A 27888-nucleotide genomic window follows, 5' to 3' on the forward strand; every position below is an offset into this window, starting at 1 on the left:
AACCATAGAAATACATCACAGAACGCTGCATGCACAGATCAAAAGGTAAGTTCCTTGTCCTGAGAATGTGAACTCCAACACCCACACCTCTGAAACAAGTATGTAAATAAGTACATTGCACAGCAATATCCCACGGATCACATCAATACCACGAAGCAGCAAACATTAATGGGGACAACCAGAAAAATGGGAGGACGGGGTTATGCTGTATGACCAGCACAGTTGCAGTGAGAGTGCAGTAACCAGCCAGCCAGTCTTTATGGCTCTAAATCATGTTCAATTAGATAAGCAAAGCTCAAAAAAGTGTCTTTATAGTTGTGTTTGGCAACGGGCTCACACACAGGAGTGCAGGAGTCTTTCACGGATGGGGGAGGAAACAGGCATGTGAGTGGCTGTTGCTGGTGGCAGCTGCAAGGAAGAGGAGTGGGTGAGCTGACAGAGCCAGGACTGAGGGCTGATGCCCATGCCGAGCAAACTGCCTGTGCCAGCAGGCGCATCACGACGGGCACCTGGTGCCGTAGCTAACTGTGCAAGGCCGAGTGGCACATCAGGAAGATGATGCTGGCTGCTCGGGTGGAGGTGCACAGGGCGTGTTACAAGGTGGGAAACAGTTTCAGCAGGGCAGCAGAAAGTGAAACCTGGATTTTAGAAAGACTGCAACATATGCAGCTCCAAGATTCAGATATACGGGTGAAGACAAAAAGGAAGATTCAAAGATTGGAGGGGTTATTAACAGGAAAGGTGTCCATGCTGTCAGCAGTGGCACCCAACATGGAGAAGGGAGCTTCAAAGTGAAGCAAGCAAGAAAAAAGAAGTTAGCAAAACTTTTAATGGACTGATGGATATTTTCAAGAAGGAAAACAAATCAAATCAACAGCACCAAGGGAGTTTTTCAGAGCCTCATTTCTGAGAAATACAGCAAACATGAATGTTACAGCACACAAGCAAATGATAGAAAGCTGATGTAACGCTCTGTTTATAATGCTGTCTGAAATGGAGAAAGAATCCAGCATTGTTCCTGAGCATGTGCTGGGGTGCAAAGATGAAAATCCACCATAAGCTCACTCAAGGAAGGCCACTGGTAGAACAAATGAAGCTGAACTGCAAATGTATGAGGGTAGACTCATTAGGAGCAGCAGCAGCTTCTGGCTCTGGACCAGGTCTTCAGCTTTCTTCTTCAGGGAAAAGGTGACAAATCAAATTCTCTTGCACTTCCATTGCAATAGCTCATGTAACTCTAGAGGTGTACACAAAACAGGTTGCAAGCCCTTACTTCACCTCACAGCTGTGGGATCTTGCAGACTCAGGAATCATGTACCTACCATCGTAAGCTTTCTAGATCACTGTCAAGTTACCACTTAACCGCTAAATGGGCTTGAGCCTTCTAAGCCGCCTGCCTTAGAGCAGATTTTGCAGATCTTGAGTCGTGACTGTATCACACTTAAAAAGCTTCTTCCAATTTGCCAACATCTTTAGTAAAATCTGCACACCTAGAAAGGAAAAATCTTCCAATAATTGTCTCTTGAGCACTACGTCCAAAGGCAGCAACCCTTCTGCTCAACACTGCTCTTCTTGTAAAGATCCTAGAACCTGCAGTGCTCTTGCAGCTGCCACGTTAGACACTGCACGCCAGCTCAGGCTATTTTCACTGCAGTTACTAGTAACTTTTTTGCATCACCATCTTCCAGGAAATATTTCTTCTCTCTGCTCCCTGGGCCCTGAAATATGCCACTTGCGTGAGAATCACTTTTACACAGATGGTTCATCTTATTACATCATCTAACTACACAGCTACACAGCTAGATCCTGTTGCAGGTATCTGATTTATTCCTTTGGATATTTCTGCAACTGCCACAGGCTCAAACTGGGACCAACCTGCAGCCTCACCCTTGACAGCACCGAACTGCAAGACCCTCAGCAAGATCTTCCAATCACAGGCAAGACAATCTTGTGGTGGGAAATTTTTGCTTCATTTAATTTAATTTATTAAATGGAATTTGGGTGTTAAGAGTAAACATGACAAACAATGAAACAGATACTGAAATAACACTGAAGTAAACATCTTTCCTCCCCCTTCCCAAGGCTTACCTGCAAGTCAAACACTTATTGCCCTTGTTTTCTTTGCCTCAGCTTCCATTTTTCCCTTAGGCTACAACCAATTCCTTGCAACTGCCCCCAAAAAGCAGCACAGGAGGCTGGAGGCACACACAGAACTGTTTGTTTCTTTTGCTCTTCTCTTCCTTGTTTTCTCTGCTGCTCTGTCTCTTACTGTTTTACCTCAGCTGCATTTTGCTTCTCCAGGCTTCGCTGACACTTATTTCCTTGACATCCCTGTTCCAGCATGGGTCACCCATAGGCCACAGTACTTCAAGAATGTCCCTGCCCTGGTGTGAGTCAGTCCCTCAGGAGTGCCAGGACCTCCTGTGCATGAAGGATCCCCCAGAGTGTGTCCCCACCCGCTCAAGGCTACCCATTTCTATCCCAAACACATGTGATCCAGGCACCATGTGCTTCCCTGCCTGCCTGATGGTTTTGGCGGGTGATACTTCTTCCTTTGGTGCCAGCTTCAGCAGAGACCAGCTCCTCCCACAAAGTCCCTGCTGCAGTCCCCAGCAAACCTCCTTGCTCATGCCCCTTAGAGTTCCCATGGATGTTTCTCAGTGAAATCACCTGCTGGGACAGCAAAAAAGCTGCAGGGTGTTCTGCCAATGACCAGGCTCAACAAAAATGATACAGCCAGCAGAAAGAGAAACCAATCCACAGACTGTATTGTAAACAAAAACATTATGATATGAATGACCACCGGGGGTACAAACCGATCAATCAGCTGGTACATGATCAACGCCACCCCCAACGATCCCACAAAAGATGTGACTCGGCCCACAACAGGTGGTACAAACAGTGAACCGAGGTTGCCCATAGTTGGCATGGGAAACAGCCAGACCAGCCTGTTAAATACATAAGAAAAAGGTGCCCACATGGTGACTCTCACCCAATTGGCCCACGTTCGCAAAGGTCTAAACAGACCAGGGCCCAGCTCCAGGAGAGTCAGGAGGTCTGCCCTGAACCAGGCAGCTCTGTGCAGTGCACTCCACAGACAGAAACTCCTGACTCCCTGCCCGTGGTGCCAGCTTTAGACACCTGACCTTTGTCAACTCAGTGCGGGACCCCTGGGGCTCATTTCCCTTCTGGCTCTCCCTGCAGGGCCGGCCACACCCTGGGGGGAAGCTATAAGGCAAACTTACCACCTCTTTATGAAGGGCTGTGGGAATCACCCATATGTCAACCTTAATTCGGGGCTCGGGGTTCAGACCCCAGCATTTCACATGGTGGCCCACAGGACCTTGGAGGGCAAGACATATAAATGGCCTGAAACAAATGGAGTCCTGGGGACAGCAAGGGCTAAAAGAGGAGATCAGGAATCAGAGTGTGATGGAGATTCACTGCAAGCACAGCCACAACCGAGAGCTGTAGGAGACAGCAGTGACCCAGGACAGCCAGGGAGGGACATTACTCATGTCCCCTCCAGCCACTGCCATGAGAGGTGTAGAGCTGCCAAGAAGGACAGTGAAGCAATGGGCAGGCAAGCTCAGGAGCTCAGCCAGGTGGGCATGGAGGATGATTTACTGAAGGAAGGAGAAATGCCACTCCTGGGTAGATATAATTCTCCACTTGCTACACACACCCCACACTGCCATTGGAAAGAAGCCTAATTCATCCATGTGCAGCTGGGAGAGCAGCGAGCATGAGGTGTCCCGGCAAGACCATGACATCCACGTTTCCCTGCCTTGACACCATTCAGCTGCATGATGCTCCCTGCCCAGGCCTGGCTCCCTCCATGGCCCGGCTGATCAGAAGGCAGTGCCTCCACCACAGGCAGTGCCTCCACCAAAGGCAGGCTGCCCCGCATGCCGGCGTCCAAAGGGACCAGGTCCCATGTGCCCGTGAGGGTGACCATACCTGCTTTCCAGGATGGCTTCTTCCACACAAGTGCTCTTCTCACACGCAGGGGCCCCAAGGCACGTCTGGCTCATGGCTGACAGAAATTTCAGCAGCAACTTGGTGCTCTCAGTCTTTCCAGCCCCACTTTCTCCGCTGTTAAGAAAAGAAGTATGTTTCATTCACAAATCCAGGACAGGCAGAACTAATGTCCATCCCACCCATAGCAGAGAAGTGATCTCCAGGAATAAACACGTGGTGTTTCCACTGTGGCAAGCAAGGATCAGGCAGAGGGCAGGGAGGATGGTGTGGGTACTTAGGCAGATGTCATTGCAAACGGAGCAGCAGGAGCAAGGCATGTAATGCAGTCAGGGAGTAGCTGGTTCTCCCATTTCTAACCTGATCAGAACACACTGGCTGTCATGACGCTTCCACAAGCAGCAGTAGCACTCGTTAGCAGTGGCGAAGATATGGGGAGGCAGCTCACCCAGCCGGTGCTGTCTATACAGGTCTATGGCATCCACACTGTACAGACCAGGGATGGGTTTGTAGGGATTTACTGATGCCAAGATGGAACCAATGTTTGTCTAGGGGGAGAAAACAAGACACAGCAAGGAAATAAAGCTCCTGGAAAAAAAAAAAAAAATCATGACAAACCTGGACACTGAAGTAATTCATGGTGAAGGGAGACAGCCTAAACGAGGAAGTTGGGCTTCAGCAGAGAACTCCCCAGTCTATCAAAGAATGTCAAACCCCAGGGCAGGGGCTGCCAGACTGGGTATGGATGGGGCAGTTTGAATTTCACTGCTTTACAGTAAAAGTTTCTTAGACTGTTGTCTTTGCTAAATTAAGCTTACACAATTTAAAAGCATTAAATCATCTTCATACCCAGCTAGTTTGCACTGTGCTCGTAGCTGAAAAGCAGAGCCAGGATTGAAGGTGTGTCAGGAGATACCTTTAATGCCTCTATCCACAGTCTTAAGTGGAGGGGGCTTGGCAGGGTTCAAGCACCTCCTAAACAAAGAGGCGAGTCATGGAGAGACACACACACACACACACATGTGTGAAAAGCCACTAATTAGTCTATCATTTTTCTTCTGCCAAAAAATGCTGTTTGGAGCAGCTTAAATCATTTGGTAAACCAAATCAAAATTGACAGCTGAAGATGAAGCTTTGGATTTCAAGTCAAAACATTTCTACATTTTCTAAACATCTTATTTTGAAAATATTTATTTCAAAAATTTCACAGTTCAAGAAGAGAGTTGGTAAGGTTTAAAGTAAAATACCCAAGACCTAATGTTAACTTCCAAACATGTTCTTCTGTGAAGTCAGAAGGAAATAAATTTTATTTTGGGGGCATGACTTTTCCAGTTCAGCCAACCAGCTCAAATCCAGTTATTCTCAGAGCTGCAGTTCAGAGCAATGGTGGCACCTCTCTGCTAACAATGGCTTTGTAATATGGTCTACATCCAGCTTAAGTCCTGCTGCTGGTGCGGTGGCCTCCTTCAAAGGGACATCTTGAGCTGCTCTACTCCAGGAACACCCATTCTCAGCAGGGGTGACAAAGGAAACACTTAGACTGCTGCAGTAGGTGCCAAGCTTTGTGGCCAGGGACAACATCTAGTGCTATTTCCAAACCATGAACTACAAATCACCGCGTACATATACGAGGATTTGCATGCATCCATTGGAGAAGCTGTAAACAAAATGCTCGGTGACAAGAAACATGCATGCTTTCTCCCTGCCAAATGAAATCTGGGGCCATACTGCAAAGCCAAGCTCTAAAGCCAGAAGCCAGACCGATAAGATGCTGTAAGTCACTGAAATATTTAAGACTCATTCATTAAAGCATCAGTCAGAGATCACTGGGGGAAAACACCCATCACCTAGGACTAATTGCATTATCAGTACAAACAGGTGAGCATGGAATGTGGGCAGAAATACAATTAATTGGTGATGGAAGCAATAAGCAAACAGACGATCTTTGGCAAGACAAGTGGGAGGAAACAAGAAAGCACTGAGAGAGAAACATGGATCAGGAAAAAGCACTGTACAAGCAGTTGAGCAACAAGACATTGTCCAGAGACTACAAGACAGAGATGTACACCCTAACACTTCTCCCAGACCTTCACAGCACTTTCTTCTCTGACGTTTCATTTTGCGTTTCCCACTCTAGTTTCAGTGCTCCCAAGGAAGAGCTCCCACTGCAGTCCTTTCCAGAACCTTCTCCACTACAGGCGTCTCTTTTAATGATGTTTCTAGGAAACTTTTCCATCTCCTAGTTCCAGTCTTTTCATCACCTGCAGTCCCTTACAGACGATTTCTATCCACAAATTTTAATAACAGTAGCATTTGTGCATCAACCAGGTACATACCAGCCACCCTATTAGCAAGGAGTGACCGTCCCCACTCTGTAGAGAAGACAAGCCACACATGGCGTGTTTACTTCTCAAGATAGTAGATCCTACTTGGGTGATTAGGTATGGCAGAGCTAGGTACAACACAAAATGTACAAGTACAGCCCCTGGATCATTTATACATCACTCACATTATGTTGGGTCCACTTTTATTAAGTGATACAGGAATTAAGTGATATGCAGGAATGAAGGGGGGAAATGCACTCCTAAAAGCTGCAGGATGTTGCTGTGCTCACATAATTTCTTTAAACAGTCTGGTAGAGCTTGAATAGTTTTTCTATGGAAAACAAAAGATCCTGTTGAAACTTTCTGTATTCCCTCATTTTAAATTAAATTAATTAGAGGTACCACACCAGACTAAATATACATCTACCTATACTCCCTGACCAGAAAGGATCCCCTGTAGGAGCTCATGGTAGGATGCCCCCAGGCATACAGCTCAGGACTGCACTGCCCTTTTTCACAGCAGTCGTCCACTTCACATGCTCACTTTTCCACCCTCTCACTAATTATTTTTTATTATGACCTATTTATTATTATTTTAAATACTAGTTGCCACTACTCCAGGTTACCCATTCCTTCAGGTGAATTTGTTTTCCAGAAAACAATTATATTTCTTCACTTGTTTTTGATCTCTTTTATTTCCTTCCAAATACTTTTGGCCTGACTGACAAGTTAACTCCTCTTAGTATAGCTTCATCTGCAATCTTAGCTGACTATGTTCTATCTGTGGAGACTTTTGAGGATGTTAAACGAACTCAAGCAGTCTAACATTCCCAGTACTCACAGGTCACTGCAAATCATTAGGTGGCACTACAGCCAACATTCTTACTTTCCGAGTAACTGAAAACTATCTGGGTTATAGCAAAAACTAATAGTGATAAGGCAATTGCAATATTAATGCCTGCACTGCAGAAATACAGAACAGTACTTGTACAGTTTGCTGTTCTCCAGGTCAGACATTGCACAACCATATACCCAGACAAAGTCCCACTCAAGGAGGTGTTTACATTCCTTCACTGAGGGGTTCCTCCCAGCACTGAGCATGTTACAGAAGTCAGGTCCCTTCATAAATTTCAAAAAAATTCAGATCCAAGGTGCAGAGCTAACATTCGTGCACTACATACAGGCAAAAACTGACATCATACTTAAACATTAACACACAGATGGAAAAGACACAGACCTAATGCTGAATAGGAGAAGGAATGACGTACCAGAGCTAGAGGAGAGGCTTAAGGAGACACGACTGCTGTGACACAGTCACAGTGATAGTGTTGTGCCATTTCTGGTGCAAGGCACAGACTGAAAAAGGAGAGAATCCTGCCTCACATCTCAAAGCATGAGGAAGAAGAAACAGAAGGAATATACCCAAATAGGCAAAGAGCTGCACAGACACACAGCACATATCAAATACAGGTCAGGAAGAGAAGCAAGGACAAGGGCCATCAAAAGAGAGTGTGCACTGGGTTACTGCCACAAGGTCACAAGGTTGTGTTGATAAACAAAAGGCAAGGGAGTCTACAGCAACAAAAAAAAAAGAGAATTTGAAGTCTCCTCTGCATCCCGGTGCAGGAGATAGTTCAGAAATGGGGTCACTTCATTGATCATTTTCTGGAATACAGGTGCATATGGTTTGGTTGCCTGGGTAACAGTTGCTATGCAACAGAGGGAGATTTACATTTTTCCTGTCATACTTTGTAAAACTCTGAGTGCACATAGCATGGACAAGCAAGGTAAGCGTTAAGCAAGGTAAGGCAGTCCTTGTGATCTATCCTCCTTGTCCTCTCCAAGTCCCAGCAGAGCGCGCTGCCAACCCATCACTCCAGGGGTGCCTACACCCAGGTGTGCTTTCCCTCACAAGTCCCTTTCCGGATACTTGCCTCCTTCCTGAGGGACCAAGAGGGAAATGAGGAGATGCTTTGAGAATTCATCTGTGCAGAGAGAGCAGAGCAACTCAAAAAAGGCACAACTGCATGTAAAAGCAGAAGAATTAGGCAGCAGGTTTGCTTGCCTAGTTACATTGAGCAGTAGCTTTATCTGGATCAGGTGGGATACTCAGCAACAGCCCATGCACACTGCACTTTCCAGACTGCTTGGCCACATAAACCTCTGAACAGGATTAATGGGGAATTCAGAGAACATGAACACCAGCTTTGTAAAACATGGATGCTCATGGAGGACAGAGCTACATAATACCATTAAGCCTAAAGGTGAATGTTCATGTTTTGGAAGTTCTTCCATAAATGCAAAGAGGCTCCTCTGGTAAGGGTAGGATCTCACAGGGCTGATGGAGCTGGCAGCAATGTCCACTTCTATCCACATGAAACAACGCTCAGGAAACAATGCTAAAAATCAGTATTGCACATGCAAAGTAGCAGCCCCAAAGCTAAACAGAAATCATTAGCCACAAGGGATGTGGCCCATCCTGAGCACTTACATAGATGTTACCATGTTGGTAGCGCTGGTGCAGGTTAAGCAGGATGGCAGCTTCATGCAGATCTCCCAGCATGGACATATCTTCTACCCCATCAATGCTGCTCTGATGCATTGGCAAGACCTTTTCTCTGGAAAGGGAAGCTTTGGGGTACTGGAATACCTAGAAGGATGGGGAGAAGGACAAATAAGCTTATTACACCCGGGTATATGGTCTGATTTCCTATCAGAAACATGACCCTTTCCACACCTTTACATTTCAGCACTGGAAGAGGAAATGCATAAGGCACAGATTTGCTCCCTATTTTTATAGTCATTCTTCTATTCCTATTCTTACCTATTTGAGCTCTCTGGCCAGAAACTATACAGCACACTCCCTTTTGCTACAGTCAGTCTCTCAACTTCACTACTCACACTGATAGATCAATGGAAGGTTACTTGATTTTTACTGAAATCCCCTTAGCAGGTGCAGGGCAGCAGCCTCCAGCTGCCCTAGGCTGGACAGGTACTACACTCTGCACTCATGACCCTGAATAATGATAGCAGCTACTCCCAAGAGACCAGAAACAGTCTTTCAAAAACACCTAGGTGAGATCATGTCTTTGACCGTGGGCGCAGGTTAGGGCAAAGCTTATTCAGATTCCGAGTTTGGCCTTGCACTCTCCATAGGAGCCGTCAAAGTGTCTGGGAGAGGTTGTCATGTCAAAAGAAAGGAAAGTAAAGCAGACGAGAAGCACAATGAAGTAATGACATCCTGTGGGTATGCTGGCGTGTATGTGTATGCCCTGGTTTGGGGCAGAACAGAGTTGCTTCTGTTCAATGATTTAACTTTTCAGCTAAAGCTCTTTTAATTAACTGCTCTGTCTGAAGCTAACACCATATTTTCACAGACTGTCTGCTTTTAGCAGTGATAACACTCCGTGTTTAGAGTTACTGCCAGGGATTGGTATGCAGACCAAGGCCACTGCTAATCTTCTGTACCACAAAGAGAGGGGCAGAAAGTAAAGCTGCACCTGCAGGGAGAAGCGGACAAGATAAGCAACCCTAAGGTTCACCAGTGGGGTATTCCATCCCATATCCCTCATATTCAGTATAAAAACTGAAGGATCAGGAGGAGCAAGCCCCTGCCATCTCTCTTCTGCCTTCTTGCTTGCTTTTGCTGCTTCTGCAGTGGCCGGCACCTGAGGAGGACTCCATCCATCCTGCCTTTGATCCCGAGTGTGTGTTCCTGACCCACGTTCCAGACTCCAGCCCCTGTACCCAGCTGCCATTTGTGGCTGAGTCCAGCCTGGGACCTTTCCCCAGGGGCTGCTCCCCAGCCAGGGATGATGCTGACATATTGCCATTGAGGGGTCAGGGGGTTCAATACTGGTTTTGTATATATTTGTATATATATTCCATTTTATTATTATTACTACTATTACCTGTAGTAGTAGAATTAGAGCTGTTTTCCTTATCTAATCTATAAGTCTCTCTCCCTTATTCCCTTTCTCTTTAAAAAAATTTGGGGGGTTAAGAAGGTGGGTTAGCAGAGAGCATCTGTTACTGGTTCTGATCCCAAACTGTGACAGTGTACGATGCAGCTTTCAAAGTGTTGGTACAGTGACAGCTATTAACTTCCAGCATTGCTCTGGGAAGTACCCACTTCTCTCTCTATGCAGTTGCACCCTTCTTGCTTCAATTGCTGCATCCTTCCTGCTAAAGCTCTCTCCTCCTCAATAAACCCACTCTTCTGCTATCAGGTCATCTTCTTCACCCCTTTCAACACAGCTGAGATTATGTGACTGTTCCCCTCCACCATATCCACATCCTGGCCCTCCTTTCCTCCCCCTCAAGCACGATGCTGGCATTTCACAGAAGTTATTTCAGTTGCTTCCCACTCTTAAATTCAACCATGTGCCATCTCCCACCCAGCATCCCAAGCTGCACTAGATGGTAAGACCCAAGATAAGACAGATGGGAGGCTCCATACAGGCAGCCTGGAGAAGCAAACTGGCCCGCAATAACCCTTCCAAAAGAAACTTGGGGTTTTCCTTCCCTTCTGGGGCTCTGGTCTCTAGCATATTTCCATCCCCAGGTGCCGACAGGACACTGACAGACTCCAGAGAGAATGAAGCACGACCTAGAGCATTGATCTAGCTGGTTTCTCCTGCCTGCTTTGGTGGAGTCCTCAGGCTGCCATAGCTGCTAGGGAGAGGCCATCCACGCAGCTGCAGGCTGAAGACAGAATGAGGTCACCCTGCCCCCCCAGCGATCCACCCTTGCAAGTCCCTTGCAGGGCAGCCATCACTGCAGTGTGTTGCAGGTGCCCAGCGACCACCCTTCTCAGATCTGAGCCTGCTCCCTTGCCAGGGTGGGGAAGGAGCAACCTGGCACAGGATCCCTTTACAAGGCAATCCCCCCCACTCCCCGATGCCTGCGAAAGCCTGTGCAATCAAAAGAGCAGCTCTGTTCCTGGAGAGAGCTGGGGATGAGGAGCAGGCCCATTTCCACAGATGTGTTTGCCCCAGGTCTGCCCAGTCAGACATAATGCGACAAGGACTCGGTCTCTTTCGCTGGGAGACTGCCCCAAAACCCAATTCTCACTAGCCAGGAGGCTTCCAAAAATACATAGTTCATGTTCATGAACTAGAACAAAGCCCACTCCAGCACACAGGCTCTCTCCAAGCCTCTCTAGTCTTCTCCATAGCACTTCCACGCCTGTGTACCAGAGAGGTAGGAGTCTGCCAGCAGAAGGACCCCCAACTCTGCAAGCATAGACCAAAAAAAACACATCAACTTTTTTTTCTTCTTCTTCTTCAGTGCAGAGGCCTTGAGTACTTCCACAAGAGAACTCTGAGAGAAGGAAGGGAAAATAGGACAATTAAATTCAGGGGAGTACAAGATGCAGATGCACAACATGAACTGGACTCTGACAGGAGCAAAACCACTACAGTACTTCAAACCATGAGGCAGCAAACCACCCTGTCTCTCTCTTCTCTGCTGACCTTGACAAATTTTGGAAGGGGACAAATCCAAAACAGTATGATGTGATCTTTCCTTAGATCTGCCTGTCACTTACTTATTTACCACTGCATTGTCAGCACTTGTGAACACTTGGGCTAGAAGACAAGTGTTAAGAAAACATATGGGGAAATAGCTGAGTGGACAAGTGTCCCAAAAGATCACCATAGGCTGCAGGGATCATCCAGGGTCCTGGAGACAGACATGTGGTGGCTTTTTGTTCTCAAGATTGTGTCAAAGGGGATTTCCCTGAGGAGCTCAGAGATTTGAGACACAAACATGACCCAGACATGCTGGCCCTCTGCCCTTAGAGCTTGAGAGGTGCTGCACTGATCCAGACCAGCCAGGTCCTTTCCCACCTCCAGCCACCACAGTAAAGAGGCTCTTGTTACCCCACTGCTCACTTCTGGACCCCTCCATCAATCTGCCAGGAGAGCAGTTTGGAGGAACATGCTCTCCATCATCCTGTTCCAGGTAAGGTAAGCCAGGCAGCTTCAGCAGCTTGCGCTGCCAAGCTGAATATCCTGGCTGATTTTGCCTGAAGCAAGTGAGAACACAGAAACTGATCTCTCAGCAGAGCTGCCTCTAGAATTTCCCTTTCCCAACAAGTCAAACAGAAGGTTTTAAGTGTTAATAAGCAGATCTTTATTATTTGGGAAGAAAAACCATCAGCTTTCAGTCTAACTACAAAGAACCTATCAAATATGACACAGGCACCTCACAACATGGCCAAAGCTTTCTTCTTTCTCCCCAGTGATAAACTGATTTTGTCTCAGATTTAGCATACAGTCAGAACAAAATGGCCAGGATTCTCTCCAAGCCCCTGCAACGGTCAGGAATAAAGCAAAACCCGGCCAGCAGACAAGCCAAGATAGGGACTGCCACGAAATTATTCCTTCTCAACTTCAAAGCCATCCACTAGTGCAACCCTAAACGTGTGAGAAAAGCTCCCACCCAGCATCTAAGTTATGTTTGTCCATAAAGCATTTGGCTGGTCTGTCTGGACTGGTTTCCAGTCTTGTATTTTGTAAGTATCAGCTCCTCCTTTCCTCCCAGGAAATCACTTTTCTGATGGATTTGTTGCTTGAGGTGTTTTTAAGGAAGTAAAAAAAAAAATAGCAAAAGCTCTGAAGCATGACTGGACTTCTTATGTCAGAGCTGCAAGAGCTGCAAGGATGCTGGGCCACAGCAAACATGAGAACACTAGATTTAGGGATCCTAAATCAGGGGGATCAACAGGCCCATACAACCTAAAGTAAAGTGAGGATGCTTCCATCCGAGTTTTCACCTGGGGTACGACAGCCTCCTGTCGTTAGACAGCCTCCTGCAGTTCTGCAGCAATGAAGGCAGCAGGTGAGGGGAACACATAGAGAAACTATTGTGGAGAGCACTGAATAAAGCAAGCCCTTTAATTATCACGATGTGCTTTTTCTGCATAAGCCATAAAGCACATGGCCCTTCAGCCTAGTTGGTTCTTCTCTCATGGAGGAAAGAAAACAAATCCAGGTTTTTTTAGACCTGTGACTCCACCCAGCACTATCCTGTACACATTTTCAAGCACAGACACAGGTTGGCAGTGGGTGCACCCACTCAGCTGGCTCTGTGGTGGGATCTCTGGTGTCCTTTCAGAGGCGCAGGTGGGGTCAGAGGATTTTCCAAGGCCACAGCACTCTAGCGGAAGAGACAGGAACAAGTCTGGGAGTCACAGAAGTATTCACCATTTGTTGACTCTTGGCAGGTTGCTGCATTACCTTTGATGAATGCCCCTGTGGTCTCTTAAAATGAATTAGTGACTATCCAGCACTCCCAAAACAAGGCAGCTCCTCAGAAAAGGATTTGAGAGATGAGAGTAACCAGGTGGGAAACCTATGTATCTGGTAGCTGAGTCTCTGTCTCTGAGAAACAAATCAGTCTCTTTTATAAAGGATTGATAGTTTGAAATCTAGGCCTTTCAAAGCAAGACTGAAAAATATGACAGTCCTACCACTGACTCTTCACAAGCTGGAGTCCTAAAATCCCTTTCTTCCCACATCCTCCTTTGTTTGCCAGGTAAAAATCTAGAAAAAAAAGAATTGTCCAACTTTCTGTAATAAAGAAGCTGCCTGCAGAGTACCATTCACCAAAACAGCTCAGCAAATTGAGTTGCTCACTGCTGGAGGTCAGAGTCCTGCCCATTTCCCCACCCTTCTCTCAGTCCAGGCACCAGTTTGACTCACCAAGAACCTCAGTGAAGGCAGTGACTAGTTTTCCCAGGGCTAGGGAGCCAAGCTGACTCTCTGAAGACCGGGATGATCCCCAGATGTCCCTTACTCCACAAGCACTGCAGCAGGCACACCAGGGAACCACAAGGAACACTGGGCTGGAAATAGGGCAGAGAAAAGATCTGACCCCCATCACTAGCAGTGAGCTCTGCTCTCAGAGAAGCTCAGCTGCCTTGCTGGATTGTCCTATATGTCACTGCCGCACTTACACTGCTGACTCACACGGGGAGCTCACTTCCACATGCTTTTGACCCAAAGATCTGATGGCAAAAGCTGCTGAAGCAGACGGTGGTGAACACAACAGCCCTTACAGCAGCACAGCTTACAAGAAGCACATGCTGGCAGAAAGGGCTGCTTAGTTGGTGGAGCTGCCTCCTTCCTAGGACCATTTTGCCAGTATAATGGTTTTGTCAGGCTGTTAAAACAACTCCTTCAAAGATGGCACAGAAAGACCAAGCAAAGTGAGGTGAGCAGTCAAATGAATGGAAGAAAGAGAACAATCTTCTACTTTTAACCATTGTTAGACCTTTGCCATGGTTTGTGACAGGGCCGGGTCACTTGCAGCATTTCAGTTGATAAATTTCCTTTTAGCACGAAGGTCACGCAAGACCAAGAAGTCCACCTTGCAATTTGGCATAGGCTACAGCCTCATGCAATCTTCACTTACCATGCCATAATCTGAGGTGAAGAGCACATTTCCATCGGCACATGAGCCAACAGTGCATGGCTGCAGCTGGTCCTGCTCCCGCAGCCAGACCCTGGCACCCTGCAAAAAAACAGAAGGACCTCCCATCAGAAAGAACTGGAGCCTGTGAGACCTGCACACAGGGTGCAAACACACAAGGAAAGCTGGGGGAAGTGGCAGTACTCAAAGGCTACTTCCAAGCCACAGCTGCTTAAAATTTTTAAGCAAGTTCTACTTATGCTTAAGAGAAACTGGTTTTGATTTTTTTTTTAATGTAACATGAGGGGGAAAAATAGTAGTTTTAATCAACTTCATGTGGAAACCAATGTAAGGAAACAACAGCTTTTATAGAAAGAGTCAAGGAAAGATACAAACACACAGAATAGTGGGTTTAACTGTCTAAATATTTTCAAACTTAGACTAGCCAAACATTAAAAGTCATGCTACAATAATAATAGAAAATGTAAATAAAACATGTTTACAATTTCATACACCCACACATCATTGTAAGTCAAAATGCTTCCAGCAATCGTCAGCAACTAGACTTCACAGAGCTCTGTTTGCTCTGCTGCAAGTTTCCTTCAGTAAATGACATGACTTGAGTGTTTCTCTGATGTATATACACACTGATGTATATACCATGACCCTCATGTATATATAGCTTCACACACACTACATCATCTTGAGTTGCTCAGCATCTCTCAAGACAACACTGAGCACAAAGTCAGACTTTTGAGAACACATGCAGGGATCTGCAGGGCAAGCAGATCTCATAGCTTGCCTACCAAAAAAGCACAGGGGAAATCAGCTTGCTGGATCAGCCTCTTCTGCCCTGCCTGACTGTGGGACCTGGTACAAGGGAAGGAGCAGGAGCACAAAGGCAAATCAGGGAGAGCACAACCTGAAGCTACACAGAATTAGGCATAACATCACACTGCATTTCAGTTTTTGCAAACTAATCTGTTCCACGTCTTTCCATGGAAATAATATAAACTCTGTCAGACAGGTACTGAGAGAAGCCAAAGTGCTGATCTGTCAAGTGACATTAAGGCCATTCTGTTTTTCATCGATTCATAGACCCACTTTCTTCCCAATTTGTTTTCTGCCCCTAAGTTATTGATTATAAGAGCCCTTCCTAGCCTCTTAAACCTGTCAGCACCATTAGCTCTTTGCTTATAGGCTTATTACGTCTGAAGAGATGCAACAGTATTTCTGTATTACATTATACAGAATGTGGAACACTGATTCTATTTTTAATGATTCATTTTCATTTTAAACTACTTCAGTCACTGTAAACACTTTAGTACCCTGGATTTTCCTTATTGTAGAAAATAAGTCTACTGGCCAACCTCCAATCCTCCCAATAAAAGAACTGGTTTTCATGACATTAAAAAAGACCTACATAATTCTAGTTTTGCTGCTGTGTTCTGCTCTAGAGTTTCCACAGCAGGCAGATTAATTTCCCCTCATCAAGTGAATGAAAAGCACCAGTGCATCTGATCAGTACCGAAACCCAAGGCTAGTGTGTGAAGATCACGCTCATGGCCTTTGAGCAACAGCAATAGAAATAAATGTGTTCTTATGTTATGTTAAAGATCAAAGTTTCAAGATCCCAGAGAGCTGATAAGCAACACATTGAATACAATTTTGAAGAACTACGTAGAGGTCTTCATGCCGTCCTATCACATTTTCTGAAACTCTTGATGCTCGAGACAAAGTGTCCTTGAGGCATCTGGGCAAGACACTGCTGTTCAGAAATCCTGTTTCCCAAATTACGCTCTGACCATCCCGCATAAACATATGAATAGCAACACACATTAGTAGATCTTTATGCTACTTTCACCAAAGGCTCCTACTACCATCACAGTATAAAGCAGAGAGTCAGAAAGGAGCAAAGTTGTGTCTGGAGTTCTCAACAGTGGGATGAAAGAAAACTTTTTCTAATATACTTATCATAAACACTCATTCTTAACAGTGCATTTCAGTGCCTTCACACACCAGTAACCCAGGAGCCTGCAGGAGAGAGTGATAGCTGATAATGTGACACATAACAGAGAGACTCCACACGCATGAACACTTACTAGATACCATTTAGAAGGAAAAAGAGGGAGATGGACAATGAGATCCCTCTGGTATTGTCAACATCTAAAAATCGTCAGAAAGTCTAGAATGACCCAGACTGTTTTCCCAGAAGTTCACATGCAAAAGTAGTAACAAATATTCGCAAAAGGAGATGTGGTTCTTTTGTACAATGGTGCACCATTTCCTATAGACTTGTGGCAAATCCTTCTGCTTGTTACAGAGAAGGCAACACGATGAAACTGCCAGGCACTGTGGCATTTCAGCTGCCCAGAACTACTTACTTCAGTTTACTTTGATGTGTAGCCGTTTTTACAACAGTAATTGCCTCTGCCCAGTAGAATAACTGGACCCATTTATGTTGCTTCCAAAAGGGACGTCATGCTGAGACAGCCAGAATAAGAACCACAGAGCAAATAATTATTGTAACTTCTGCCCAGCATAGACCCCATTTCCTGAAAGGCTGAGTTTGTTTTAGTGCATCCCCTTCCATCAGCCCTTTTTTCTAAACATGAAATTCCCCAAGGAGCCTTGACTAAACACAGAAACAGATGGTGACACCAGAGAGACTGCCCTCACATCACTTCTCTCTCCTCCAATACCACACATTTCATTGATCAGTTGAAAGGATTAAATTGAGCAGAAAACTTCCCAGAACTGCCAGGCAGTGAGGCTGAACTTCCACTGCAGAAGCAAGGGCAGCAAAACAGAGCATGGCCCAGCACTGCAGCGCAGCAGCCTGCCAGCTCCGGGGTGTCCCAGCTCCCACAGGTGTCACAGATGATGGAAAAAACTCTGCTCTCCTATCTCAAGAGTAAAAATATACTCAGTTTCTAAACTGGGATACAGAAGTGCTTGCCTACATCCTGAGACACAACAGTTGAACAAAACGAAACAACAAGCAAGGACTGATTTGAAAAGAACACATTAAAAGACAGCTAAGGAAGCAAAGTGATGATTTCCTGTAACCACTTCCATCAAATTAAGCTGATGGTTAACCTGAGTTATATTGATGACAACTGCTCATCCCCTCCCAATTCTTCTTTTAACTAGGAGTTTGTTAGGGGTGGTTTTGTCAAGTGGAGCAACAAAAGAGGTACTGAAAGAAAGAACAAAGTAGTAATGTACCGGAGTTCCTGTATCAAGAGTAGGTCACTTGGATGTTAAATGAACTCTTAGAGATCAACATCCTCATTCCTATGGCCTCAGAGACAATCTGTCCATGAACTGGCCTTGCCACAAAGTGCATAGCAAAGCACAATCCTGAAAACTGATCCCATAACATGGGGTTATAATTTAGAAAATAAAGTCGCTTGCATACCAAAAGCAGTGTTTCATCAGTACTGCCTCACTCTCACACCATGATGTCTTCCACCGTGGGCAGTAAACTCTAAGATGTTATTTTGTTCCGTTCACACAACACCTGGCACTTTAGGATCCTAGAGTTAGAAATAAATCTTGTACCCTGTGGCCCAGGGAAGGGCCACAGAGGCAGACGAGCAGCACGCAACCCCGACTGCAGAAGCAAGGTACCCACGCATTAAAGCAGAGTGCGCAGCCGCCAGCGCGTGCCCCCTCCTCATCGGCTGTCCAGCTACTGAGAGCATAAGTAAGCTCCAGAGGACAAGACGCAGAAATCTGTACCTGCAGGTGCCTTTGCCTCTGCAGGGCCTCCCAGCCCAGCACGAGACACATTCAGGGATCGACACGAGCAAGCCACTACTCTGCAACTGCACCACACTTCAGAAACAGGTCATCATATCCTGCTCTCCTCTTACTTGTGTAGTCTGGACTAGCCTTGAATCATCGTGTTCCCCCAGGATGTCCTCTCTCTTCCAGAAACTGCTTCTTCCCAGACACAAGCAAGAACAAGCTGCCCCAACTGTATGGAATTTGAGGGGGCAGTTAGCAGTGCTGCCTCTCTCCAGCAGCACTCAGATACCTCACTCCTCCTTGTGCACAAACCTGCATAACTCCCAGGAGCAACATGCTCAGGAGGGGCTACGAACAGGATGGGTGCATCAATTTTCCAGGAGTTATTCAGAGAAGAAAAGTGCTTTTGGTTGGAAGACACCTTCCAGCGTATGAAATATGCATACAATTTGTCTCCTACTTCCATTAAGGAATGTTTTTATAATGTTTTCTTTGTGAATGAACACAGCTCTCTTAGCCTCCAGATCTATGTGCAAACACAATACTACAAGAGGCTCTTGCAGTGCCTTGGTTTGGGTAACTATCCCTGATCACTCCTGCAGCCATTCTACAGGGGGCATCTCAAAAATGTACATGCCTGTACTGTGAGTCAAGCCAAAAATCTCTGTGGGTGCTGTAAGTTTTTCAGCTAAGCATTATGAATATACATCCCGTTGTCCGCCTGGCTCATTGAGGCCGTTCAGTGGACATTAGGCATCCAAGCCTTGTGTTTTTCCTGATGATGGATCTGCATGTTCCTAGGCTTGGAAGCAGCACCATGCTAAGCCAGCTCTCTTCTCAGCCTCAATGGGCTTTGTGGTTGTAGACCACACAGCAGTGATTGGGCTAGAAAGGCCCTTGCAATCCAGACAAAGCCATGATCAGGTTTCAATAAATGCACTTTTCAACAGATTGATCTAGATGATCATGAATAAGTGATAGGACAGATATAAAGAGACTTAGCTAATGGATACAAGATTGGTGGGGAGGGGGAGTCTCTGACATCCTAGACCCATACGGGAAGGAATGCAACCTTGCTGTTTTTCTGATGTCAGGCTGAAATGAAGTCATACAGCCAGGCCCTAGGTTATACCCCATCAGCAAAACCTACACCAGCTGCTGGAAGCAAGAGGACAACACAGGAGGCCACAGGTAAGAGAGAGACAGAAGCAAGAACAGCTGAGCTGGCAGCAGCCAACACGGAGCAACTGGGAATAGGGACAATACCTGCAGCAGCAGGGATAACGGGGAAAAAAACAAAGTCTACTTCTTGTAAAGCACAAGGATGACACACTGCAAAACAAAAAAGGGACTCATTTCACTCAGAAACGACCCATGGTTCCCATACAGCAGCCCACTTAGACCAGGCAGCCTCTGCAAGCCAACAGTGCTGAGCACAAAGCTGCAGTTATGGGTCCTGCTGCTCCAGAGCTGCAGCCCAAGCTGAGCCCATGACTCAGACTAGTTCTCCCAATTAGCAGCCCCATTCCTTGCTAATTAAGGAGCAAAGCCCTCAGTCTGCCAGCAGCTCTGCAGAAGAGCAGTATCAGGAAAAGGGTTGTGCATTTGAAATCATCTAAGAGCAGTTTGTCACTTCTGGTCACTGATGTATGTGCACTGCTTCCCACCCTACTTTCACCTCCCCCTTCCATCTGTTCTGTTCCTCCCTCCTCCCCCAGTCTGGCTTCTGCACAGCTTCTCTTCTCCCCACTCTCCTGCACATCTCCCAACTTCAGAGATCCCCCAGGAAATGCCTGGTCTTTTAAGGTATTTCTTGTTCTCCTAAAGAGCAACCACACCAGCTCTTCACCATGAGACTGGAGGAACCGAACTCCCTACTGTTTTCCCAGTTTACAAAGCTGCGCCTTGCCATGAGCCCAGAGAGGAGGCAGGTGTGCATCCTTCCAGACTTCACTGCAAGCTCTCTCCAGGATCAGTTTAAGATGAGCTGCCCCCTGCAATTCCACCATGGACAGTGGAGTCACTGCCCTCAGGTGAAGCAGTGATCCTATAGTTTGCAGCCACCTGAGAACCTCTCACCAGTTTAGAAAATGCATACTGAAGTTCAGTTCATAAAATCCAGGACCACTCATATGCCTTCTCTCTGAGCTCTTTCCAACCTAAAACTTGTATTAAAACAAGTCATTCCTTAGGGCACATTACTCACATGGCTCTCTACAGTTCTGTATTCCCTATCTCTGAACATCCCACACGTCACAGACACAATGCTTTTCCCACATCTCTGTAGCCCTGAAAGGAAGGAGGCAACACAGCATGTGCAAAAGGCCAGCCTGGCCCTAGCAAAACTTTCACTGACCACTTAGCAGCTCCAAAATGAGCAAGTGAAGAGCTAACCCTGCCCTGCCCTCAAACTGAACATTGCTTTGGATCTCCTCTCCCTCTTGACACCAAATATATAGCAAGGAATCTTCCTTGCAGCTCTGTCCCTCTTTTAAATTTGGCCAATGGCCTCAAGGCTGAAGTGGGGCTGAAGGATGGCTGAGTGGCTTTTCAGGGGCACAGAGGAGAGCTCAGTGCCTCAGAAGCCACAAGGATAAAGCAGTACACAGAAACACCCCCACTCCAGCATCCCGCCTCCGAGCAGCCGCAATGCAATGCATTTTGTAAAAATCCCAGGTAAGACCCCTAAAACAGTATTTCTCCTACAATGTTTATTAGTCGTAATTTGGGATTATGGCCAACACCTTTTTGCAACTTGCCACAACCCTGACTTCAACAATTCCCTGCCATGTGAAGTTCTACCATCTCCTCACACATTATATGGAAATGTACACTTTTTAATCAATCAGTCTCCTCACTGTGAAGCAGAAAATCCCTTTTCTCGCTGTCAAAGGCAGAGGAACAGATGAATCCAATCCACCTTCTCTGTCTCATCCATTATTTTCTGCTCTTCTGCCATGTCTCCCCCTATTTGTCATTTCACTAATAAAGTCTTCATGTGAGACACTTCCCTGGTGTTTTGATCGTCCGCAGTGTCTTTCCCTCAAACACCACACAGAAAGCAAGCGGAGCACCTCTGAGCTGGGATGCACTGTCAGCCAATCGGAAATAACAGTGACAGTGGGGAAAAGTGGGCAAACAGCCCACACAAATAAGAAGCTCCGGAACAGTAAAGACAGTAGAGTCCATGTTTCACTATTTTCTCTTCTAAAAATCACTGGGGACAAAGACTGTTGCTAGTAGCAGCACCCAATTACAAGATTGGGATGGAAGCATTATGAATAACAATGGAGACACAGAGAAGCTTTTAATAAATACCCCTGGAAAGTACCCCTCTTGTATCACACTGAGATACTGAAGTGTTTTCCCATATATTAGTAAAAAAGGAAAGGATGTAAAACATTTTAAAAATAAACAGGTCCAAGAGCTCCCAGAGGTCTGTCTCATAAAGTTTTTCACCAGCTGATATTCATTTCTGATAAGCCTGGAAATGCTGAGGAAATTCCAAGAGACTGGAAGGGTCAGGGCCTAAATGAAGGCAATAGCAGGATTTTCCCAAGTAACCATGGGCTGCTTAGTCCAACAATCCCAGGCAAAATACAGAGCTTTTGCCTTCAGCTTTTCCAACTTAAAGCTACTCTAGCCTTAATCATTGTCCAGTGCCAGTCAACAAGTGGAAAGAAGGCTAGTCAAAAAGACGACTTCTTTCTTTGCATCCAAGTTAAGAGATGAACAGGACAGTAATAGATTCTCATGGTATTGATCATCTAGAACTCTGACAAGTCAGCCCTTGAGGAACAAACAGCAGAAATGAGCTCTCAGAAGAGTTGTTACATATGGGGAAAATCATGACTAATTGAGGGAGTTTCTAACAAAACTCTGCAGAGACCAGGTCAGTACTATTTTGTATTCTCATCAAGGACCTAAAATCAAAATAGTGCTGACAGTACTAGCAGATGCCAACATCTGGTAGATCACTAAATACCCACAAGGATGAGACCATCAGAGCAGTGTGGATTCCACAGCCTGCTTGTTTGAACAAAATGGGATTAAAATACAGCCAAAGTGAGAGGTCAGCTTCAGGGGAGAAGGAATGCGAGGAGCACTTCAAACGGAGGAATGTCTTCTGGAAAGTCATAGACCTAAAGAGGATTGTGAATTGCTGAACAGACACTCCCAGGACATTTGGTTGCAACAAGAGCTGATGCATGTCTGGGATGTATAAACAGGAGTAAGGAAGTTTACTGCTCATGCTTAGAGGTATGAGAAAGAAGCCTTCCAGAGAAAGCTGGAAAAACTCAAGTAATTTTTGCTATTCAGAAATGTCCCTTGTAATGCAAAAGGACCTGTGAAAACCTTAATGTCATTATGTAGATTTGCCAGAGCTAGGGCTGCGCTATCTAGCCCAGACACTGATAGGGGATCACAGCAGCATGTGGCCCAGCATGGGCTGCAAACCCCACCTCAGTCCCTGCATACTCTTTAACTGAACTCTGCTGCGAGGACACCACTGCCAGCAGTACTGAGACCACTGCTCTGCTACCTGCTGTCTCATCTTTGCCAGCAACCCGGAGGCAACTTGGTGCCAGAGAATAATTTCTTGCAGGCAGAGCAGTTATTTGGGATGAAACAGCTCTCATGAAGCAGGAGATTAAAATGGATGGAGCTGCCAGATACTTCAGAAATGAAGCAGAGCTTCTTTTAAAACAAGGTTGTGTAATCACTTGAAGAAACTGCAAAAAGCAGGGGATCCTCCAGAAATAAGCAGCTTTTCCAGAAAGTGTGATTCAGCCAAATCTTAACCATTGGCTATGCAGGTAGCAGGAATAAACAGGACTAATACACAGCCCCGGTCCTAACCCTAATTTCCAACTTCTCATCAAATATACTGATCACTATATCTACAAGAGGCCCCACTACCAGTTCAGTTGCTGCGATAATTATTGCATTTAGAACGATGAGCCCCAGGAGTCCCCCAGACACTGTGCCGAGCTGTGCATGGCAGACAGGCTCTCTGCAGGTGCTTTTCCTGGGACTCAGCTCCACGGCACTGCTGAACTTGGATGTGTAAGCTTGTATGGAAACCCAGAGATAGAACCACAGAGCCTGGGGTAACTGGAGGATAACCAGGAAACCCTGACTCGCAGAAGTTTCAGTCTTAATGATCGCATTTAAATAGCTCACACATTCTCCTTAAAGCAAAGCAAAATGGGAAATAAGAGATTGTGAAATATTTGTGATTATTATGTTAAAAAAAAGAAAAAGTGAGGCAAGAAGTGAAACCAGAGCAGTACAAGGTGGCATGGAGGCAGCACGAGGCAGCTGCAGGCTGGCCCAGGGAGCCCTGGCTCCTTTCAGGCGGGGGCTCCCATCCAGCCCCCGCACCAGCCCCCCCTGTGCTGCTGATAGGATCTGACAAGGCCTCAGCTCACGAAGCCTGGCTCCAGATGAATGCCCTAAGGAGGGAGCTAACAGGACTCCCGCTCTCCCGCCAGACACTTCTTCACGTCACCTTTGCACAAGAGCTTTCTTCCCTGCAATTGCTGCTTCAGAACAGGGCACCAATTGCAGGCAAAGGACAGTGCCTCTTTAACACTCTGAATGGTTCTGGGATTCGGCTGGGATGGAGGATTCTGCAGGTAGGAGCATCCATGCTACGCCAGCCCCATGCACACCTTCAGGGACAGTGGTACTTCAGCTGAACTATGCAGACTGCTTAGAGAGGGCTCACTCTGGTTCATACTGACTCAGTGAGCACTACATGCACAACATGGACGTAATAGTCAGCATTTCTCTTTCTCTTCCCAGCCCCTCCAGATCCTCTTTTCTAAGAGGAGGTCTCCAACGAAAGTCAACAAAGCACATGTTCCTCAGAGAGGAGGAATGAGGCTTGGTGAAGCCACTGCTGAAGACAACAATGCTGCATCTACTGTTTCTTTCCCAGATGCATTTTCCTAAGCCAAAGCTTGTACCTCATGAGCACTCAGCTCACTGTTATCTGGAAAGACAGCACATCACTCACAGTCAGTGTCATCAAGTCAGCTGAACCATTTTCCTCATCTCAGCCAGGAGTCTCTGAAGGGATTCTCCAGGACATCCAGGCACGGTCCTTTCTCACAGGAACTCCATCCTCACCCAGCTGCAGGGAGCACAGGGAGGGCAAACCAAGATGTTGAGAAATCCAGTCCACGATGCCATATACTAGCCCTCTCCACCCAGCACAAGCCAGGCTCCCTGGGGACACTGATCTCTTAATGATGCAGCCAGGCAGCTTCAACCAAGAGCTCAAAGCTGGTGAGAATCGCATGCGCAACCAAAAATCAGGCCGGTCCTGTACCTGCTGCACCCAAGAATAAGGCAGGCTCCACACTTCAAAGATGCATTCACAAGTCCCTTCAGCTCTTCTCCTTACCCATGTACTCTGTCTGCAAATGGTTACACAGAGTTTACACCAGGAGTAAGTAGCCATCAGACACCTGGAGGACAGCATGCACAACTGAGTATCACATGGCTGACAAAGGACCACACTCTGCAGGCTGACTGATGGCTTTGTGGAGTAGGCAAACACCTCCCAGTTCCACCAAGCAGTCAGCATACCTGTGCAGCAGCTAGGGTAAAGCTGCCAGAGCAAAAAAGACCTGGCAGAGCTGCTTGCTCTCTGTCTCAGTTTGGGGCCAAGAAAGCAGCTCGATATGCATGCATGGTGACAACTCAGGTAGTCCTTGTACTCCTCCATGGACTGAACCCTGAGACTCCAGTCTGGTCTGCATGTGGCCCTGGGAGAAGTGGCTCCTCTTCCCTACCTCCATGGCAGATGTCCCAGGCCACAAGAGATGGGCTCTAGGCAGTGGAGGCTGCAGTCAGTGGAGGGTGGGGGGCAGTAAGTGAAGTTCAGGCCATCTGTAGAGACAGTTCAGACCACCACAGCCATGCAGGACACGAGCACAGGATCCCCCCTGCCTTTCTCATTCTATGTCAGAAAGCTTAAGGACTTTGGGAGTTATATTTTACAACACAGATGAAAAGTGCTGCATTTCACCAAAAAAGCAGTGAGGAAAACTGTTTACTGCTTAAAACGCCAGCATTTCTAAGCCAGTGGCACATGAGCAGAAGGAGGACAGCATCTGTGACTCCACTGGAAGCTGCTGCTCAGTGCAGGCTGACCATGGGGCTGTGCTGGCTGGTCACTCTAACTGGAGAGCAGAGAGGGACTGGATGGGAGAACTGTCTCCTTTAACCCTGACCATGACATTCCTGCGCCTCAGGGGGAATTGGAGAGCGAGTCACATCCTCTGTGTCACCCCACATCCTGCCCACACTCCAGACACGAAGGGAAATTATCATCCGTCACCATGCCACAGCCCTGGCCTCCAGGGCCCCTCCTCCCTGTCTGGGCACGGGACTCACTGCAGCAGCCAAGAAAGGAGACAGCAAAGCACACGCACCATCTCAGCTCCTCTGTTCATACCTGGCTGGAGCAAAGGCATCATCTGTCACATCTCTGAGCCAGCCCGCAAATCAGGTGGTAGAAGTACACATCTTTGTGCTGTACTACCTGCTGAGGATGAAGACTTTCTAATCTGGACCACTTGGGATGCTGCAGGGCAAGAATGGCAGCAGCACGCATCCCACCAACTTGCCATCCCTAGTAAGCAGTGTCAATCTGGCACGACCTTCCGAAACTATTCCACCCTTGACAGAGCCAGGATGATAAGTAGGTTGAAGCTGTCATTAAATCACTTATCATAGATAAACTTCAAAGAATAGGAACTCCTTTGGTCTCCAGCATGCGGAGAGAGGAACGAGGGAAGCTGGGAAGACCCACGGCATCCCCACTTAACCCCAGACACTGACCACATTGCTGAGTGTGGTATCTAAATGCTGCAAGCACAGTATGGGAGCCTCCTAAGGGAAGACCAACACCACACTGGGGTTTAAGCTATTCATTAAAAGGGATGACATGCATCCCCTGGGACAAGCTTGGCTTCTGCTGCAGCAGAAAGAGGTGGAGCAACTCCCTTATGCTCAGGCATTGTCATCCCACCAAGAAACCCCATGGAGGAGGAAGACTGTCTGGGGTGCAACAAATGCCAAACATTCCCGTTCCAGGGAAGCCACATTCCCTCTCTCCAACCCCCACTGCCTTTCCTGCAAAGCAAAGTTTGATGCTTTCCCATGTACACTCTCCAGCCTTGGCTACCTGGCTTCACCACGGCTTAAGCCTATGATTCACAGGAGATGTTAGACTCCTAGAGAGTCTCTGGCTTCAGGACTGCCCCTCAACCCTTCCCTGGAAATCTCTGTTTCTCCAGATAATAGCAGAATCACACCTGGACAAGTGGAGATGGACAGACGAGGCAGTTTTCTGCTGGGTGCAACTTGCTTAGACACGCACCTCTGGGCACCCACTCTCCTGCGTCCCATTCCCATCAGGCACTTCAGGCTCCTCGGTGGCTACAACTGTTGCAAGAGGCCAGAAGGTTCCTCCTGACTGAGGGATGGCCATAAAGGCTCTGGTGAAAAGGCCCTTTGGGAAATCCTGGCTTTCATCTGATTAGATACAGGCGGCCCAGGCTTCCAGGAGCAGCAGGTTAATCAGTTAATGGCTGGCAGGATCGGGGCGATGTGCTGCGCATGCCGCGGGCAGCCGGGGCCCGCCCCCCCCCACAGCCCCCGGGCCAGCCACTCCTTCCTTGAAGGGCCAGATCTGGGAGAACATCTGTTCTGATAAGGAAAGTGCTTCACCGGGGAGGGGGCAGGTCCAGGCCCATCAGCTGCTCCAGCCCAACGCCCAATAACAACGGGCTGCTCTGGAGGGGCTGGCAGTCCCCCTGCATCAGCCAGGACACGGCAAGGGCCGGACATTGGGTTTAATGGTTTGGAAACCAACAGCGGGTTGGAGTTGGGGGGAGGAATGCCTGATGCCCCTGTTTGCAGCCAGGAGGCTTTCAGAGCTCAGCCACAGACCTCAGGATGGCCCCATGACTCCACGGTGTCTGCTGTGCCCACTGTCGGTGCCATGGGCATGACAGGGCAAGGGCTGCCCCATCCTCACACCCACCTACCCCTCACAACCAAAGGCAGCATCACGCTGGACTGGAAATCTATGTGTGCTCAGGCAAGAAAAGAGGCAGAGAGAATTTTGGGGAGTCTGTACTGTGCAGGGCACGGGACCACGTGCAGTAACGCTGTGCATTCCTTTCAACCCTGGCAGTGCAATACGGCTGTTGTAAACCCCGAAGGAAAGAGCGCTGCAGGCACACATGGGACCAGAGCCCAGGTCTAACAGGGACAAGCCCGGCTCCTGAGGAGCCCGTTCTGCCCGCCGGCATGAAGGTGACTGGTCAGAGGCACCGAGGTGGCAGGGACCGAGGAGGTAGGGGACCGAGGCGGCAGGGAGTGATGCGGACGGTCCCCC

The 27888-nt window shown here is 47.2% G+C and overlaps 1 protein-coding gene across 1 annotated transcript in view; it reads right to left on the bottom strand.

Annotated features, from left to right (window-relative positions):
• Nucleotides 1-26976, bottom strand: part of LOC103780597 (unconventional myosin-X-like) — a gene marked incomplete at its 3' end in the record, with an annotated part of 51385 nt that extends 24409 nt beyond the window's left edge. The window contains exons 1-5 of the mRNA XM_008948286.1: nucleotides 26866-26976; nucleotides 14721-14819; nucleotides 8794-8952; nucleotides 4339-4526; nucleotides 3961-4095 (exon numbers count right to left, since the gene is read on the bottom strand). Coding sequence (XP_008946534.1) covers nucleotides 3961-4095; nucleotides 4339-4526; nucleotides 8794-8952; nucleotides 14721-14819; nucleotides 26866-26976 — 692 coding nt within the window. The remainder of the gene's footprint in view (nucleotides 1-3960; nucleotides 4096-4338; nucleotides 4527-8793; nucleotides 8953-14720; nucleotides 14820-26865) is intronic.
• Between the last annotated feature and the right edge of the window lie 912 nt (nucleotides 26977-27888).

The sequence above is a fragment of the Merops nubicus genome, unplaced genomic scaffold (assembly GCF_000691845.1).
Source record: "Merops nubicus isolate BGI_N331 unplaced genomic scaffold, ASM69184v1 scaffold27299, whole genome shotgun sequence".
Classification (NCBI taxonomy): Eukaryota; Metazoa; Chordata; class Aves; order Coraciiformes; family Meropidae; genus Merops; species Merops nubicus.